At 39.5% G+C, this 20056-nt stretch overlaps 1 protein-coding gene across 6 annotated transcripts in view; it reads right to left on the minus strand.

The window, feature by feature from the left end:
- Positions 1-20056, minus strand: part of CAB39L (calcium binding protein 39 like) — a 69599-nt gene that overhangs the window by 44304 nt on the left and 5239 nt on the right. For 2 of the 6 annotated variants that reach the window (XM_021376427.1, XM_021376417.1), the window contains exons 5-7: positions 18684-18796; positions 10596-10806; positions 1963-2112 (exon numbers count right to left, since the gene is read on the minus strand). In XM_021376427.1, the coding sequence (XP_021232102.1) occupies positions 1963-2064 (102 nt within the window). In that variant the 5' untranslated portion in view covers positions 2065-2112; positions 10596-10806; positions 18684-18796. Of the gene's footprint in view, positions 1-1955; positions 2113-8859; positions 8941-10162; positions 10290-10595; positions 10807-18683; positions 18839-20056 lie in introns of those variants that run through there. The other 4 variants (XM_021376441.1, XM_021376433.1, XM_021376409.1 and 1 more) reach the window with 4 other exon arrangements.

The following is a 20056-nucleotide window of genomic DNA, read 5'->3' on the forward strand; positions in this document are numbered from 1 at the left end:
CCATCCCCTCCCCCAGGAACTCTCATTCACCCCATTTACAACAGTAACAGCCTCCATACAATAACAATAAACTGTGTCCGATAATATTGAAATGTAGCCTCCTTCCCTGTTAAGCCAGAGAAAAATGATGTGTGCACAGTGTGTGTGGGGGGGGGGGGGGGGAGGGGACACGGACACTGCCATCCTGGCTGCATACAGCTACATGTAAAGGCACAACCAGGTGCTGAGGCATGCTGGCTGAAAACAGCATGGACTTGTGAATTAAGCTGGCTACCAAGGTGTTGATAACATAGGATAGTCCACATTAATATAATTCACAGAATTCACAGTTGAGGAGACTGCCTGATTAGGGTTTTCAGATTTTTAAAATGGCATATTTGTATTCCATTCAATCAAATGTAAAATAAGCACCATTAGTAAACTCACAAGCTGCTTCCACCCTAATCAGCTGGGGAAAATCTCCATATCTTTTGCCTTGTGAGGAAAACATACACCAGCTGTTAGGACTTCAATGAAAAATTTGCACTGAGTTCTCCATTTTCTAAGAAGCCTGAATTTCTGCTACTTTGTCACTGACATCCAAATAAACAAACCAGCTCAAAGCCAAAAATCCTCAAAACCACAACTTGGAGGAATCATGCTCCAAAGCAAACAAACAAACAAACAAACACATCCCAAGTCTAGAGGTTCTGCTTTGAATGTCTGCTTTAATCAGGTTCTGAAGGATGAAGTCAGCTGGGGAGCACAGACACTGCTGACTTATTTATTTAAGTCTTAGTTCAGAGTCAAATTCTCTTAGTGCTTTACAGTTAACTGAAGGCATTTCAGCCTGAGACATCAAATACCAGAGACCTCACTGAAATTCACGTGACTGATGTTACATAATTAGCATACTGAGCTACTTGCTTTGATCCTAAAAGTTTCCAGAGAATTTAACTTGGACGCAACGGCAACTGTGCTTACCTTTTGGTTTTAGCTCATTCTAACACAAACTCCTACTCAAAGAGGGAGAAGCACAAAGTGCAAATACAAACAATAGCTGCGTAAGAACTGTGTTAATGTAATTTATCAGCTACTTCTGTTTCACTGTCACTCAGTTCTAACCTGAAATTACGTTGCTCTTAATTAAAATTATTTTCTGTGTTGTTGTGTGCCTTCTTAACTGGTCACTGGAAGAGCAGTGAAAGTAATTCAGGTCAGTGTCACAGAGTTAAAGGAGAGCAATAATATTAGCAAAAATCTAGCACAATTAGAATATAAAGTAGCAGAGTGCATTTAGAAAACACATACCAAAGGTTAGAAAAGACTGATACAGTGAGACCACATATATAAATACATACAGGTTTGAAGCTTTATATGAACAATGTTTATCACAAGTAAATTTTGCTCTCTGGGTAGCTATGCACTAATTGGCGGTCTCATTTGTTACTCCGCTAGATGAATTAACAGTAGAATAGTTCTTACGTAGTCTTTTATGCTGTTCTGTTAGATACATTCCTATTCAAAATAGTAGATTACCCTCATTTTGCGTGAGGCTCCTGGATCTCAATATTTTCTTTCTTACCCCCAGATCAGGCAGAAATTCTTCACTGTGAGGGTGATGAGACACTGGAACAGGTTGCCCAGTGAGGTTGTGAACGTCCCCTCCCTGGAAGCATTCAAGGCCAGACTGGATGGGGCTCTGAGCAACCTGGTCCAGAGGGAGGTGTCCCTGCCTATAGCAGGGGGGTTAGGACTAGATCATCTTAAAGGTCCCTTCCAACCCAAACCATTCTATGACTCTGTCTGTTGCTCTTTACTTAGCAAAAGCTCACTGATTTTAGTAGAACTGTTCAAACATAAAGCTACTTATGCGTGCAAGTGCTTGCGGAAGGGCAGTGAGTGAATACAGTTTCACTCCCTTTATTCTGCTGTTTCCCCACCATAAAAACCTTATCAGTCTTCCACAACATTACCTCATACCTTGTCTGTTTTTTTTTCTTGTTTTTCCAATATGGCCATGTTTTCCTTCAGAATTTTCACAATCTCAGCAGGATTTTTGTGCGATTTACTAAACAAAGGCATGTTTTTTTCTTCACCTGGATTTCTTCTTTCAGTGTAGAAAAAGAATGCCTAATCAGAAAAAAAAAAGATAGTTTTTAAGGTCTACACAAAAATGCAATAAAAATACAAAAAGACATTAGGAACAAGAGAGGATTACGCCTCAGGCACTGTGTTCTGCTTCAACTCAGCACTAGAAATTCTCACATACACTTATTTCAAGTTCATCAGGAATTGAATAGCCACTATTAGCATGTGGAAAACAACAGCTCAGCACCTGTATAGAAGCTGGATGCTTCCTAAAGCCTCAAACATACACTTCAGTGCTTCAGTTGCATCTGTACACATATGTCAAACATTTTATCAACAATGAGTACCTTGCAGGTTCCACTAAATTTCTGATACTGGTTTCTTAAAAATTTTACCAGTTCCACTGTGATGCAGAGTAACTAACTTTAGACTCCTGCAAGCCAAAAGCATCCTTTGTTTAAAACACTGCACAATAAGAACCCAGCTTATCAGCCATCACTCATTCTTCTTCAGATGCTTTTCTTTTTCAGTCTAGAGGGTCTTGATATGAGGTAGGCTAACTCCTTAAGCCTTACAGACTTCAAGAATCCATCAGTACCCATGGGTCAGATCTCACTTACGTAAAAACAATGCCTGAATTAAATCAGAAATAGAGTATCAGGCCCAAATGTAGACACAAATGTTTTCATGACATTTAAATGAAAGATCGAGCATTTCAGTGAAACTATGTTTGCTTGTTCCATTTAAGACATTCCTTCTCTGTATGGCTGGAAAGGCAAATACCAAATCACTGTATTTATACATGAAAGAAACCAAGTAGCTTAGTTTATGATCCTATAAACCATTAAGCTGCAAACTCCCATGGGTTTTACTGAGAGTCTGATACTGAGACCTACTGAAGTCAACAGAAAGACTAAGGAAGGGAACGTGCTCTGGTTAAGCCAAGTAACACTTTATAGGGATACTACAGCACCATTCTGCATTGCAGATTGTATGACACGGAGAGAAAAAAAAAAAGCAAAAATATTGAGTATTTTTCATCTCTTTCCACAACAAAAGACAACCATTATCACCAACCCTCCTCACATATTTAACAGATTAGCTGTGAAAGCACAAATGTATACACAAATCACTTCCACTTCCTTGTTCCTTGTCAACTCATACAACTTAAAAAAAAAAAAAAAGGTTTATACAGGATGTTTTAAAGGAGAGAATTAAATGAGGGCAATACATGATATAAAAATCACGATAGCATTGTGTCATGCCTTTCCCCCCACAGTCCCAGTGAACACCTCTCATGCTTTGCTGTTACTGCTGAAAAAGTTCAGAGTCCATCAGGAAGTACAATCCCACTTGTGCCACACATCCTTATGTTAATAACCCCAAAACACCCTATGGAACTAATGCCCAGATTACATATACATTGTATTACAATTATAAATAGCAATCACATAAATAGTCAAGTACAAAATTCAAACAGAGGAATATTTAAAAACACAAACAAACAAAAAAAACCAACACCTATTCAGATTCTGTCCTAATATCTTATTAAAAACATTTCACAATATTTGCAGATTATCCTTACAAGAACAGTTCCTATGACACAAAGAAAATATTTTCAAATCAAGTGTCACATTTAAAGTAGAAGTTCCTTAATAATGTCAACAGTAGATAAATTTGTAGATAGCTTCTCACTTGTTGCTAGGTCAGTTTTACAGAAATATTCTCATGCTCAAGTTCTGAAAGCTCTCCTCCTTCACATTTCCATTTACAAGCTCCTCATGACTTGGTTCAAACTAATTTTCATTTTTGCAGTTTTGGCTACATAACCTTCAATACTTGGCTGAGCTCTCAACGAAGGAGTCAAAATGAGCGCTTAGTGCTGCTCCCATGGAGCTCAAAACTGTGATTTTTGGCAGCACCATCTGACTAGCAACAGAGCAGAGTCACACCTCAACTTGCCAACGTGCAAGACTGAATACTGGGTATACTCATGACTAACTCATTTGGGAACGTTCAGCTATACACAAGCACTGGAAAAGGCCGGGCCTCTCATCACTTAGCTTACTTCATCTTACAGGCAAAGCCAAAATTATACAACACATTTGTTTGAAAGCTGCTAGCAAGCGAGCTCCCTGTAACCTCATACATTCTGCAATTAGGTTAGTACTTCAGAACACACAAAAGGGACCAATTCTGCATATTTTCATTATTTGAAAAGACAAAGCATGAGGATGTGAAGATCTGAGAGAGACATCTGCTGAGCAGAACCTTAACTGGCAGGCTGCATTTCAGAAAAAATACCATCAAGGTGTGGTAGGGTTGTTCAGACTGCCACAGACACCATTTCATCCTCCCCCTTTAGAGGTCACTACACAAGGAAAAGCAAAGGGGGGAATAATTTGATTTTTAAATTGAAGCAGTCATGAGTTAAAAATTATGAGATTTAAAAAAATAAATCTACGTCTCTATGTGACATATTGACTATGAGCTACAAGTATGCTTCTCCCTAAAGAAATAATGTACATAGCTGTCTAGAGTACAGTGTATGTAAATAATCACTTATTTTGCTACACTCCAGTAGCCCGGTTAGCACTTTTCCTCTCTACAGTTCATCTTATCTCTGAGACACCACAGCACTGCTGAGTGATAAATGAGCATTTCTCTTCACTTCATACCCTACCACTGTTCTGATCACAATGGCAAAAATTGCTGATAATGTGGCAGGAAAGGACTCAAGAGACTGTTTAATTCACCCCCCCCACTGAGCAGAGCCAAGTCTGTTTCACTTCATTTATCAGTCCTACACACAAAGCAAAGCATCCACTGTATGTGGAGGGAAATAAGGAGAAAAGGGGGAATAACGGCCATTGAAAGAGTCCCAGATGTGCATCAAAGAACTCTCTTAACTTTAGGACATGTCTGTTAACCCATCAGCATCTGGAAAGAGATGATCCATCACTTAGATAAAACTGGCAACTGCAGGTTACAGTTGCATTCAAGACCCTTCTGCTTTTCCCCGTTGGAGTGTCCTAGGGGGCATACGCTATTCACAAATACAGACAGAGCAAGAGGGGGCAAAATCACTTTGCCAAGATTTGGAAGTTGTACCACTTAGTCTTAGGGTCGACTATTCCATGGGGAACACTGCAAAACAAGGGCTCCTTTCCTTCAGATTTGTTTCTCATGAGTGGAATCTCAAGCACCTAAGAAAGCATGAGCTCTGGCTGAGGTTGTATCCACAGCTGCAGCATTTCTGCCATGCCCTCCTCCTTCTATCAGCTCTCTGCTCTATAAACTTTAATTTGAAGCTTTTTTCTTCAGTAGAAGCCCTAATCTGGTTTAAATTCCCTATTCACTTCATGACTTATTTTCACTTTGTTTTTTTCGGAACTCGGTATTTTCAAGATATCAAGCCCCCTGTTAAAGTTGCTTGAAACTGGTTACTAAGTTCAAAAGTTGCCGTGGGAAGAGAAGTAGGATAAGAGATGAATGGTGTGACCATGAAAAGCTTAAAGAAATCAGTCTGAAAACAGTTGAAATATAAAGATGAATGAGAACTGAAAAGAATGCAATAAAGGCGTATCAGAGGTAGCTCATTCTGTAATCTCTTATTAATAAAGTACAAGGCAAAGAAAATCCAGTAGATCCCACACGTCTGACATGAAAGGATATTAAACAATATAAAAAAATAAACTAGCCAAAGGAAAATTACCACAAAAGTGGAGACTGATCCTCTGAGAAGGCAACAGCAATTCTGCAATAGAACCTTATTTAGAGGCACAGGAATTGAGGCCCTACCAACAAATTGTGATGACTCAAAATAGGAAGATGCCATCAGTACCAAAGAGGACTGGAATACCACTGCCTGAGAAACCAGAGAGCCTGAAGGATTGGGAAAAATAAAAATGGAATAAAAACTCAAAGTAGAAAGTATCAGACAACATACAATAGAAGGACAGATGAACATCTGCTTCAAGATGTCTATCCTGAGAAATAACAAAGACAGATACCTGGTCACTACACTCGTATTTTAGAGACAAGATAAAGACAAATACAAATCTGTGATGAATTAAGAAAGTAATCTCCAGTAGAAATGCAAAGGTATCCATGTTCTTGTACAAAGTTTTGATGAAACCTCTTGTTGAATACTGTACACAAGTGAACATCCAAGCCAAATAAAATCAGAGTAAGCTTAGAAGAAAGATACAAGGAAGCCCAAGAAGTTATTTCAGCCAAAATAATAATAATAATGTACTATTTGTATGCAAGCAAATGGCTGTAAATTGCAAAGGAATAAACTAAAGCTAAAAATGTATAGGTTTCTAACCACTGGAGCTTTGAGATTCTGAAATAACTTACTTGAACAGGAACACTACAGAGCATCTGTTCATAAATTTTTGACACTGCTGTCTGGCACCAAGGGACAGAGCTGAATGAGTCCCTTTCTTCCCTACTTTCTAGGAAAACATTTTCCATCTAATGGTTATTCAGCAGCATATGTTTTTATAACATCAAAAATGCATTGTAGTCATTTCTGAATTCCTAATAGGGGAAAGTCAACTTACAAAACATCGGTCTGGATGATGTTTCATCAGTACTCTTGTGAGAAGCTTACAAGGTGAACCAAAGAAACAGCTGTGTCTCACTGGTCTGACTCTCATAGCCTCTGAGAGTGTCTCTCCCATTCACAGGGGAAATGCCCTTGCAGCACCAGCACCACATAAGGAATTATGGTTTCTAAAGTCTGCTGTTGCCATCGGTATAAACAGAACATTTCAGCCTTCAGTGCCGGGGTGTCCAATACTTTTTATGAGCCTTACCTTTACACAAATACTTTCAAGGAATGCTTGTTTGGGGGGGGAGGGGAGGGGGGGGGAAATGTGTTGATTTTATTTTAGATAAGTGACAGAAGCACCAAAAGACAATTTTAAAGCAATGCTTTCTACGTGTTCAGCAATATCTGTTCAAGTCTAAAACAGAAACTATTTCACATAGTCCAAAGCAGTAAATTGAATCCAGAGGTACATGAAGTTTACAAGAAGTGAGCCCTAAGGATATCCGGTAGCCTGACTGAGATAACATCCCTTTATACTCAGAACATGCCTTCCCTCAGAGGCCTCCAACTCTGCAAGAACTTAATCGAGATGGAAAACACTCTTACAAAAATGCTGTGTGAATACTGTTACTGCCCTTCCTCTGCAAAGGGAGAAGTTGAAGCAGAGAACGATGAGAACACTTACCCAAGCACACATTAAAAAAAATTAAAAAATCAGTGGCTGTGCCAGGAATGAAACCTAGATCATTTGACACTAAAGCCTATGCTTCAGCAGTCTTCAAAATCTCTCTTCTCTCAGTTTATCTGCTCACAAAGGGAATGCAAGGGAAAATAAAATCAGTGCAATTTGAGCTCTTCAAAACAACTATGAAGCACACTATGAGATCTAGTTCTGTTTACAGGCACCCTCCCCGAGTTCTTTGCTCTTTATCATATACTTTCTTAAAAGATTACAGCACAGCTGATCTTGTAAGAAAATCAAGGAAAAATGCAGACAGCAACACCACTCTACTCATCAGCCAATCCCACTATAATGTGGCTCAGTTAAGGAGTTCAAAAACAAACACTTCCTCCTGCCCACAAAGGCAAGAATGAGAGCATGTGATCCCATCAGTGCATTCTTCTCAGATGTTCCTCCGGACAAGCAATTTGCTATCGTACAATGAATGAGTGAATAATTTCCCTTCGCTCAAGTATGTGACATTACCCTTTTCTCAGTTCCTAAACTTCATCAACTTATTTATCAGAATAAAAGCAATTCAGTAACTCAGTATGAGAGAGACCGTCTTCTTTGGAAATAAAGGCTTTCATTTTCCATTCACATCAGCGTGCCTAAAAGCCTTATATTTTAGGCCTGAATTAGCACACTTTCTTGGTAATTTTGCCCAATAAGCTCCTATATAATAAAAGAGATACTTTCTTCATGTCTCCCTCCCACAATATTTGAGAAGGTTGTTGTAATTAGAGTCAGGAACTCAAACCAGGAAATAAAGACTTCTGATCACCTGGACAAGTCTGTGCAGTCCTCTCACATGATCCATGCTACATTTGGCAGGCATAAGGAAACAGAGCTACACAAGTAACTTATCTTAAAAATCCTCAACAAGTTACAGATTTTGCAAGGTACACTGCATATCAGACAATGGATTAAAAGAAGAGAGGACAGTTTTGAGGATAGGCTGAATGAATGCTGTCTGCTTCCAACAAAATTATTCTAAAAACTCAGACATTTAAGAATAAGCCTTCTTCTCTTGGCTCCTTGTTGCATTCCCAGTCTTGAAAGTTCCTGCCTGATACAAAGGTGGCTGAAACTTCACCTGAAAAACACAAAACCTTGCAGCAATGCTTACTACTTCTGCCACAAACACCCTTTTTAACAGGTGGGAAGCATTGTAAAGATCACAGAGGATAGCTAGACAAGTCTGCCCTTAATCTGCCTACTCCTATAGAATAATCATAAAATAATATCAATAATATCATGTAGTTGTTAAGTACTATGAAATGGAAGGCACTCATGGTGATGCTCCACTGCAATGCTGTGATGTAGCTCTACAGAAGCCATCAAAGAAAGCAATAATTTCATTTTCACTTGAGTGTTTGAATGCCCATTCAGTGAAGAACAAACAAGCAATATAGTCTTTCAAACATTGAATGGCTGTCAGGTCACTGAGGCTGCAGTTTGATAAGCCCTTTGTTCTGTGACAGTGCCATCCTACTCCATGTCTACTCACAGCCCTATGCCACCTCTGCTGGACTGGTGTAGCTGTTTGCTGGGCCACGTGGTGAGCCACGTCAGGGAACAAAAAAATATCCTGGTGGGAAAAAGAAAAGGTCAGGACAGGTTTCCAAGCCCTTTCTCCACAGTCTTACAAAGATCTGTGCTAGCACAAGAGGGGTAAGAGGGAATGGAAGGAGTACAAGAGGGACAGGGCTGCTGAAGCAGTCACTGCAGCTCAGATGTTCATCAGCCAAACTTTCTGAGTTTTTGACTTTGCTGACTAGCGTTATTTATTGCAACAAATTTTGTGCTAACACATCTATTATTATAAAATATTTATTAAAAAATAATGTTTGCATACACCAATGCCATTCAGGTTCATTCAGGTTCATAAGGTTCAGTAACATTCAGGTTCTAAAACCATGCAAAAACTGCATTCTGGGTTACCAGACTCATACCTCCCTCAACCATTCTTGTATCACACAGACTCTCCCGCTCCTGCTAACAGACTAACTAGAAATATCAGGTTATTATTTTATATTTAATAGAACTAGAAAGATAAGAAACCAGTGGATTTTACAGTCACTAAAATCAGCAGGATTTATCAGGTAAGAATATTTGGGATCCCTTTTTCCATCTGTCAACATGGAAGTCTTTCAAACCTAAAAAATTAAGAATTCCATCCTATGCCTAACTATAGTGTACAGCAAAACTCCCACAAGCTCAGTTGTGCAGAAAGAGATCACTTAACCAATGTCTCTGAGGTACATACAGTTCTAAGATAACAGCCCTTAACAGCTTTTCATTTACTTAAAGTAAAAGGGAAACTAGGTTAAATTTCCATTTCTAGTAATAATAATAACTGTAGGAATAATGGAAACTGGTAACATAATTTAAATAACATAGGCAGCAGCCAAGAGGGAACAGGACTTCCTCTAAATCCATCAGTGAGGAACATTAACGCTACTTTTCTTTTTGTTCAGTATTACTGAGTTACCTCTCTATACAGCATTAACTTGATCATATCTTTAGCAAGCCTGATGTGCTACTTTAGTGGCTTCAGAAAATGTGAAAATAATTCACTGTAGCAGTAATTTCACTTTATTGCTACAGTTATTCCAAGAAAGAGCATTTGTTCAGAAAAAAAGCTTCCATTAAGCTCAATGAAAGTTCTGCCTCACTGAAAACCTCCCCACAAATAGCCCATTTCATGAAATTAGAATTTCAGGTTGACAAGACCTATTGGCTATAAATAGTGAGATGGCTGATTTACATATGCAGTTTCTTGTGACAATTCACACACATGCTCATCTTACATTCATCCCTAGCAGCTCCTGAGTTTCTTATGCAAGTGGCTGTGCTCTCATTCCTCTGCATCTCGGGAACGAGTTCGCAGCTGCAGGCAGTCAGCAGAGAGGAGCAAGAGCAATGATATATTGCAGATATTTTATTTTTGGAAACCACACTGTAAATACACCCATTTCCAGAGATATTCCATGGACACGGAGGGTTTGGTCACCGAGCCAGTCCCTTATGTAACAGAAGGCGTATTGTTTAGGATTGCCTTCTTTTAAAAGCCACTCCTGGTAACACAGTTTACAAAGCTATAAAAAGCTAACAGCGTAACTATAGAGAATAAATAAATGAGAAGTTTATGAGAGAAACGCTATTGCTAACTAGAAAAAGAAAGTTCTGTCCAATTGCTTAACTTTATGTAATTCGAAGGAGATGATCTCGGCTGGTACTTACTGCGTGCAGAAGGGTCCAGGCGTGCCTAGGCAGCACAGCGCGGCACCATGGTGAGGTGCTGAAGACAGCTCTCTGCCAGCATGGCCAGCCAGGGGGGCTTTCAGTTATCTCCCATGTAATGTCAGCCTTTCCTTCTTCTTGACACGTGGTTGAGAAAGCAGATTCCAGAATTCAGCCTCTCGCTCTTCTTCGGCGGAGCAACTGCTACCCTCTGGAAAAGCGTGAGCAGCAATGAGCGCCTGAGCATGCACATGCACACACACACACACACACACACACACACTCAGAGCAGCTGTAAATTTCCACTCCCCTTTCCCTGCAGCCAGACTCTCCCGTGTGCCAGGGGCAGTTCTGCCTCGGGTCTGCCTAGCCCCGTGGCTGGCTGTGCAACGTTCCCACCGCCCTCCCCTCTTCCCACTCCCTTGCTCTCGCCTTTCTCCTGGGCTCGCTCCCCCCTTTGCCTCCCTCCACGTCAGAGGATCGCGTGTGAAGCAAAAGAACACGGATGGAGCTCCGCTGAGAGATCTTCCTCGGGTTAAAGGAAGAGATGCAACAAATTTCACATCGCTCCTGTAAGTTTCCATTCCCCTCCCAAGTCTCCCGGTGCACAGGGGGCAGCTCTGACAGTCCTCGCCCCGATCACGTGGCAGCGGCTGCTGCAATTAAATTATTCACCTTGCTTTCCTGCTGAGAATGCAAATAAGGGCGCCCAACAATGGTTTGTTTTGACAAGATAATACTAAAACCAACACGCTAACGCATGACAGCTTTCAGTAGAAGCAGTCCTGCCCAGAGGAGCCAAAGTTACTGCCTTTTCCTGCCGGGCTCTGTTTCTAACATTAGATCAGAATCTAAGATCAGAATTGTTCCTTGCAAAATGCTGTGGAAAAAAAATAAATCTGCAATATACTCTAAACAAAACTTCAATCTCATGGAGAAACACATTAGCTTGAAGCATCTTTACAAGGGCTACAGTGACGGGAAAATAAAATCCGTGCAATTAAAATATTCTGAAATAGTCACTACCAGCTATTATCGAGTGCACTAATACAGCAGAATGCAATTAAGGGAATTTTTAATGCTGCGTTTTTCTTTCTCAGCAGCTACTCCCCACCAAGTGTCACATACATCAGGGCAGCCTGATCTAGAGGTTGGCAACCCTGCCCATGGCACAGGGTTAGAACTGGGTGGGCTTTAAGGTCCCTTCCAACCCAAGCCATTCTATGGTTCTACATCCAGAGGGAGGTGTGAGTGGCTCTCCAAAGCTACATAAAGAGCAGGGGAAGGAAAAGTCTTTACCAGGCACCACTAGCACTGTAGGATACTGAAATCCATCCTCACACAGAATTTGGCCAAGCCCTGGCATGGATGCGAACTGAGCATGTATTTATGCCAAGATCACCAGCCTGGGGGGAGATTTCACCTCCTGGGGACCTCTTGTCCCCTGCTCCTTAGCACTAAGCCCAACTAAGGTTCCACATTATTCAAAATAGTTCTGTATGTTACAGCATTTGCTTGAGGAAGCCCTGCTGCACACACCAGCGTTAGAGAGCTGCATTTAGGGCTCACCTCCCATAGCTATTCACAGCCCTACGTTACAGACAGAAACAAAACAAGCATGAAAAACACCTCGGAGAGGTGTTTCGGAGGAGCATAACTGAAATGTTCAGCTTTTAAAGGGCAAACATCTTTTGCTCACCATCCTATTTCCTAACCAAGGCAAAGAGAAGTAGTGAAAATCCCCCCTTTGAATAGGAAAGGATCGGCAGCATGCCTGGCTTCAATCATTCTGCTATTTTAAGCACAGGGAGGCAGCAGTCCCTGCTCCCTGAACCTCACAGCATACTTCTGCATTTGCACAGGAGGCGCTGAGCCATCTTCAGAGCAGCAGATTTGTGCTCTTGACTTATCTGTAAAGCGTGCTGTGATTTGTGCCTGCGCTTTACAAAACACATCCTCAGAATATGTCATTCCTATGGTTTTGGATTGCCCTCAACAGTAATGGAAATGAATTAGTGCTGCTCCTTCTGCACCCAAAAGTACTGCAACAGGTGACACCAAGTGGCAATTTTTTCTCTAAACCAGTACTGTGAATTACTGGTGAAATATTCTTATTATGCTCAAGTGGTATTGACTGCTTGTTTTTTTTTTTTTTTTTAATGAGGATACTGCAGCCTTTGAGTAAAGGTCGTAGCTAGATTCAAATTGTAAGAAGTCTGCTCTTGGGCTACTTCTGAAGGTAGAGGCTTTTCCTAAGAACACACAAAAACATAAGCATGTTACATCATTAGTTTCCACTATGTACTTTCCTTTTTAAGAGAATTCTTTCTTTTTTTTTTTCCCTTTATCTGAACTTTCCCTACAGAAGATACTCCTCTGTTACCCCTTGGAGCTCAATGTTGGTGGGTACTAACCCAAAACTGCATGAATAACCACAAAAAAACGTGTAAGTTGCTTATTAAGGGGCCCCACTGGATAAACTGCGTATCACCAAGTTAACGAAAGTATTCACAGCACATTCTGATTGAGAAGTGCTTCATAGGCATAAAAACATCTATAAAACTATTACTTGTTTCAGACTATGTATGTCAGTTTTCATGGTTCCAAGGAGTAAGTTGAATATGTATCCAATTTACAGAGCAGCAATGATGGGCTTCTATCTGAGGAAATACTTTCTGACTTTCCTAGGAGCTCTCTATGTGCAGGGAGAGGAAGAAACGTGCCATGTCCCCATCCCTGTGTTGTAGTCAGGAGACAGTTCAAAGGAGAGCAGCTAGAGGGGCAGGGAACAATTTTCTCTGCTTTTCCAATCTCTATTTCATCATCAGTGCAGTTAATTCTCAGATGACAGGAAAAGGCCCTGCACTATCCTCAATTAATTAAGCCACAATTACTTACTGCTCTTACCTGCTTTTTTTTTCGCCAAAAGGTTATTAAATATTTCAAAAGAAATAATGTTTCCTGCGATTCATAATTTGTAGCCATCTCAAGTAGAATGATGACGTAATTATGAATAGTCAACAACTCTTCGTAGACTAAAAGAACACTTAAAAAAAAAAAGTCTGTGCACTGTGAAAGGATTCCAATCTCCACATATTTAAATTCCATTAAACTTGTTTCCTTTAAAGTGACGAGAGACCTCAGGCTAATATACGGTTAAAGTTCTTTTGAGAAATGTTTGTCCCTGTTTTCTTAAATTATGCCATCTAATGAAGACCAAAGAAGGCAGAAAACAAAAGGCATTCCATTATTCCTATCCTTTATTTTCTAAAATGGGAAAGAGAAATTAAGGAGCTTGAACAATGAGTGTGGTAGCAATAAATTACAGAGGCAGATAATAAACCTGTCGTACGTGTATATTAATTCTGCTCATTTAATCACGCACTTACAGACTGTCTACCTCCTCCAAGATTACTTCCAGCATTCCAAAGCCCTAAGCAGCCCTCAGACAACAACCAAAAAATGTCCTTCCTTCCCCCAAAACTGCTCAGTGCCCAGGCCCTGAGTAATCAAAACTCAATTCCACACAGCAACAAGTTGTGTAATACCAGATACCAAGAAGAGAAACCCTAAAATACTGAAAAATAAAAAAGATTACCCCTCTTCAAAATGCCAAAACTAAAGAAACACACCCAACAGGATTTCTTCCTATTCTTACAGAGCCCAGGATAAAGAAATAATGACAGTTTATCAGATAGGAAGCGAGGCGAGAAGAACAAATTACTTACATTGTTTATCTGCCCTATAGAGACATCGCACTCCAACTCGAAGCACTTAGCTTTACAACAAAACAATACAAAAAAGTGTGTCCAGTGACACTTCTAAAATCCCATAAAATAAGAGGAGAGATTTTACAGATGCTCATTTTCTCCCCAGCCCCCATAATGTGGCCATTCTGAACTGATGCTACTAAAACTCTTCATCATCTACAGTTTATCTCCAGTACACACATACCTGCACAGAAAAACAAGTTTAAATGTGGCTGCTCACTCAAACACAAATGAAGGTAAAAAGGGGCACAATATGTGGAGAGATGGGTGTTTTTTCCCACGCCCAACTAAAAGGCAGCCGAGCTTCGGGCCTCTCTCAGAACTAGAAAATTGAGATCTCTGAACTGAACACGTGGGAACAGAGAGCAGTGAGAGGCAGCAGCCGACCTGCAGCTGTGCTGTAGCTGAAGTAAGCCGTAAGGATTAGATGGATGCTTCTAGGCAAGCTATTCCTAAAAACGCAAACATGTCCACAATGGTTCCCCCTCTTCTTCCTTCTGGCTCCCTCTAGCGATCTTAAACACATACTGGCTTTTCTTCTTCAATGCAAAGAGAAGCAATTACTAAAGGCAGGTATTTTTCTGTTTTGCTTCATTTTTTAAAAACCTGCACTAACTCTTATAAACTGCTTATAAGTTTCTCCTGAATTTATTATTCCCAAGTTCTTCACTCCAGCATCACATATCAGCAGGGACCTTTCTACCAGAAAATGAAAACATTTATGTATGAAATACTTTAGGTATGAGCCAGCATATTTAAAATTTATTCATTTTAAAGCCATCTATGTCTAGAATGTCTCTAAAGAGATTATAAGACCAACAGCTGAAAAATGAAATACAGATTTAATGTTTACGCCTGCCCTAAAAAGTCACTTATAAAATGTTAATCACATTCCTTATCTACTGTGGCCCAACATAAAACATGATTAAGAATCATAACGGCACTCCCATTTTTTCGAGTGCGGAACATGACCTCGAGGAACAGTGAACATTCTGACATGACAATGTCAAAATTTTTACCCGTGGACTTAAACAAAATGTAGTCCTCTAAAAACCAGTAGCTTCCTGAAGGACTGAGCAGGCGCTTTTAATGTAACTACAGCCTTCACCTCTTCGAAGTGCTTCTATCCCAACTTTGTATATTCAACCAATTTCACAGATTTTTTTTTTTAATATATAATGGAAATAAATGTTTATTCTATTCACAGAACTAAAAATGTGAGAAGGAAAGCTCATTTCAGAAGGAACTATAAAAAGAGCTCTGCTGAAGATGTAAAATTTAACCTCTCTTCACAAGAGTACCATGGGACACCCTATTTTATAGTTCACATCACAGCACACACACAAAAATCATCTACACTAACAACAACCAAACTTCCTAATAATGCTCTAAGCTGAAAAGTGTATCAGTGCATATTCATCTTACTCTAACGCTGATTTGCCATGAAAGTATTAAGACAGACCAACCAATACCTGATGACAATAATTACATGTAACACGTGCCTCTATTTCTGAGAAGCGAGAAGACGGGTTGGGAAAATAAAAAACCAATGGATTGAGACTTTTCCTCTACTGACCACTTCCACAGAAGTCTAAAACATTTTTCATCACATGTTCTCAAGATGATTTTCAAACAAACAAAATTAATCTTAATTTAAACCAAAAGTTAAATGCTTCCACGAGTAATACCTACTTCAGTATGAGGAAATCGAGCTGTCACTGAGCAAACATACAGAGATGTGCATTCTAAAATGTACTGTTGAATAATGTTAGTAGATAGAAACCAGAACCATCATTCCAGAAGACATTCTGGGAGTTGATAGAGACAAAGCTCCAAGAGCAGCTGACACCAAATATAAAGTAAAAAATAAATATATACACATGAAGAAGTACCACCTTCATCTTCCAGCTTCTGGCAATTAGCATCTTAGAGACTTTCTAAAGTGTCATCCAAAATCACCACGCTAAATAGCTACAAATGGCTCTGCAGCCATTCACTTTAAAGATCTAAAACCAGAAACTATTTCTCTTGGGAGAGTTTGAAATCATATGTGCAATACTTAGACACAACGGACTGCCTCTTACTCATAAGGCTGACCAGCCAAGAGAGCTGAGACAGCTGTTCTATATGGATGCGAGACTGAACAAGACATCAGCCACATCAACAATTTACTACATTCCACTCAGTTATTTCTTTAGGGCACCAAAACTTACCCACAGAACTGCTGTATTTTTCAAGTGATTGCCTCAAATAAGAGAATAAATACTCCCAGAAAGTCCTATACAGAGACAGGATGTTGTGCTACCGAAGAAACGAGTTCAGACCAAAGAAACCAAAAGTCAGATCCTATTTGTGTCGCACATTTCTCTGAGAACTTGGAAAAGCCACTTAGTCTCCTCATGGGAAAACAAATGCATCAGAGAACATAAGGTGCTTCGAGATTATAGTGAGAGAAAATAAACGTACTAGGCAGTACATAGCTTGTTGTCCCCTTTTCTTTTCTGCTGCTTTTAGATGAAGAATCACAGGTTTTTCCAGTGTCAGATAATGAAACCTAAGCATTACAATAATTCATGAAGAAAAGCTGCTACTTTTAAGCAAGCATTGATCTAAAATGGTTTGCTCAAAGCCAGATAAGAAAACCTCTGACAGCCAACAGTTTCCCCTGGACACAGAGAACCTAGGTCTTCTCACATTTTTCCTCATTACCAACTTCGATCCTTCAGTAATGGCAGTTTAAAATTCTGGATCAGGACAGGGATCCTCAAGAACAAGTCATCAAGTCCAAGTTGCACAGAGTCGTTGACTCCAAAAGTACCCCAAAGTCCTTCTCCCTGACAAACCACCAAGTACATTCATCGCTTGGCAGACTGTGTATATACTTGCTTTCACATAACAGATACGCAGTCAGTCATGGAACACTGGGATGCTTGCATTTTCTGTCCCACAGTAATGATCACAACATGACTATAACAGCATCTTACCCCCCACTGTGTGACAAATGGTCCCTGTTAGCACAAATCTCCCATCATTCATTTTATTCACATATTCCTCTGGTCTCAGGATAGAGTATTCCACTGCCTCTCCAGAAAGAGATGTTGTACATCCTGGAAAAAAGTTTACTACATAGAGCCAGTTAACCTGTATGGAATTCTGTGAAATTCAATGCTGTTATGCCTCACTGAGGAAATATTATCCATGCACATTTGCACCCGACTACAACCCATCTACTGTTCTCCCCATCTGTGCTGCCCAAAAACTGACATCACAAATTAATTATTATGCCAAGCACATACAAACACAAAGTGTCTAATTAAGGGTTTTATTTTTAATTAACAAAGTAGGGTCATTCCTAGAACTCCTGAACTGGAAGCAGGCCCACGGCCCACCGGCAGTTTTAGTGCAGGAATCCTGCCCTGAATAGGAAACAACATGCAACAGTGTTCTCGTCTTCAGAATAATCTCAGTTTTGAAGGGAGAGTAGATGAGACACCTGTGCCTGCTTTGATTCTGCCCCTGGGTAGCCTTAACAGTGAAGACCCCTGACAGGTTCTGGCTTTGGACACCAGGAAAAAAAATAACTCAACACATGACATAAATGGTAGTATCTAAATATACAGGTTGTATCAGGTCAAATATAGTGATGGAAATCTTCTTGGCAAACATCACTTGTCTGCACATCTTTCAGTGCAATTTGACAGCTCCTTTATTACTCAGCGTACAGATCTATTGTTACACTCACTGGAAATTGTTCAAGAAATGTCATCTTCTTTGAGATAATGGTGGTTTACATACCCGTTCTCTTTCTACAGAAATAACTTATTTTTTATCCTTTGTGTGTTTTTTGCTTTGTTTGGGTTTTGTTTTTTTTTTTCAAAATGCAATCCCAAAATAACGTTATCTGCCACCAAAATCAACGCTTTTGAAGGGTAAAAGACTGCTGCTGTTCAATACAAACAAAACCAGTCATTATCATCAACCAGATTAGTACTGAAAGGAATAAGATGCACATTTTCTAATATCAAAGGACACTCAGGACCTCAGTTCTCTCCCTCATATGACATTTTGTGTCCTAGCTTAACCCTGCAAGGAGACAAAATTACCTATAAACTGAATTGATCAGAGAGTCCCAGAGAGAACCGCAGGCCTGGTAGTGGAACTATGACAGAAAAGTCCTGAAACCACTTCCTTAAAACCAGCAATGTTCATAAGAATATCAAATTTTGTCTTGCATTATTGTCAAATTGGAGCATCAGTGAAAAGAAAAGGCTTATTTTATGAGTGCAAAATCCTGTGAGAAGATCATGTAACCACTTACCACTTTAACTTTCCATGACCGCAGCAAGACAGTCTCCACTAGCTGTCAGCATGGGATGAAATTACTTTCACAAGCCCAAGAACTTCTACTGAAATATTTCAGCACACAAAGATCTGTATCCAAACAGCTGTATATTAGCTAAGTAACTAAAGACATAAATATAAGCGATTTAATATCTTACTGTTTAACTCAGCAACCACGTCTACTTCTACATTTTTCTATTTGAAAATGAAGACAGATTACATGGTTAGAGAATTTCAAATTAACATGTAATTATAATCTGTGACAGTTTACACACAACTGACTTTCAAAACTGCAAACAATCCCAACGCTTCATATAGACTTATGAAATAGGACATTATTTGGAGATTAAAAAAAAGCTTGAAACAGATTTTTTTTTTCTCCTTCTCTTCTTGAAACAAGAAATAAATATATTTACTGGGGAAAAAAAAAAAAAAGGAACAACACAAAAAAACACCAACCAACAAATAAGTGTTCTGATTTTCACAAAGTATTAGTTATAGTCCAGAGCACCTTAATAGTTTCTTGAACAAGAGTAGCTTTTTAAAGATCTCAGATCTTGACACTAATTTCAAATGTTGGAAAACATCTGTCCATAAAGAAGCTAGTACAACAGTTAACTATCTAACACTTTAAATATCTTCTCCTTCACGCATGGTCATATTTTTTTATGTTCTGCATCTTGTTATGTGACTTCTGAATTTGCAAGAGTATGCTGCTAGGAGACTTTCCCCTCTGTTTACACATAGGTGCTAACCATAATCAAATGATTACAATAAACTCAGAATTTCCTTCTTTGTCACCATCTACATGAAGTGTACAGATAAGCTTTTCCAACACATGCAATCAGTACCTACTTCACTTCAAAAATATGTCTGGAAGAGCATCTGTCAAACTTGATTATATTCCAGCAGTAAGGTCAATAATATTGGAAAAGAAATCTCCTGAGTTCAGTGTACTCAATTACTATCAGCTTTTAGCTGCCACATCGTATATGGGAGTGTCTTTTCAACTGACTGATGCCCATGGTCCCCAGTACTTTAAAGTACTGTTTCCTAGGGTACTGCTCCTCATTTTTAAGGTGCATCCAGTCTATTTTTCGCACTGATTAACTTCCCAAAGCTGAAGCTGAAGGAGTCAGCTAATGATTCAATCAAATATATGAGGGTATGCCATCATTTGTCATTCTCATGCTCTAAGTGGCATAGATAAAACTGTCAGGAAGGATTGCGCAGTTCATGTAACTACAGATTTGTCTGAGGGTTTTGTTTTTTTTTTTTTGCAAACAAACATCCAGTAAGCGAATATCACAACATTAGATAATCTTAACTCAATGATCCTTTATCAAGTGT

Source organism: Numida meleagris, chromosome 1 (assembly GCF_002078875.1).
Source record: "Numida meleagris isolate 19003 breed g44 Domestic line chromosome 1, NumMel1.0, whole genome shotgun sequence".
Classification (NCBI taxonomy): domain Eukaryota; kingdom Metazoa; phylum Chordata; class Aves; order Galliformes; family Numididae; genus Numida; species Numida meleagris.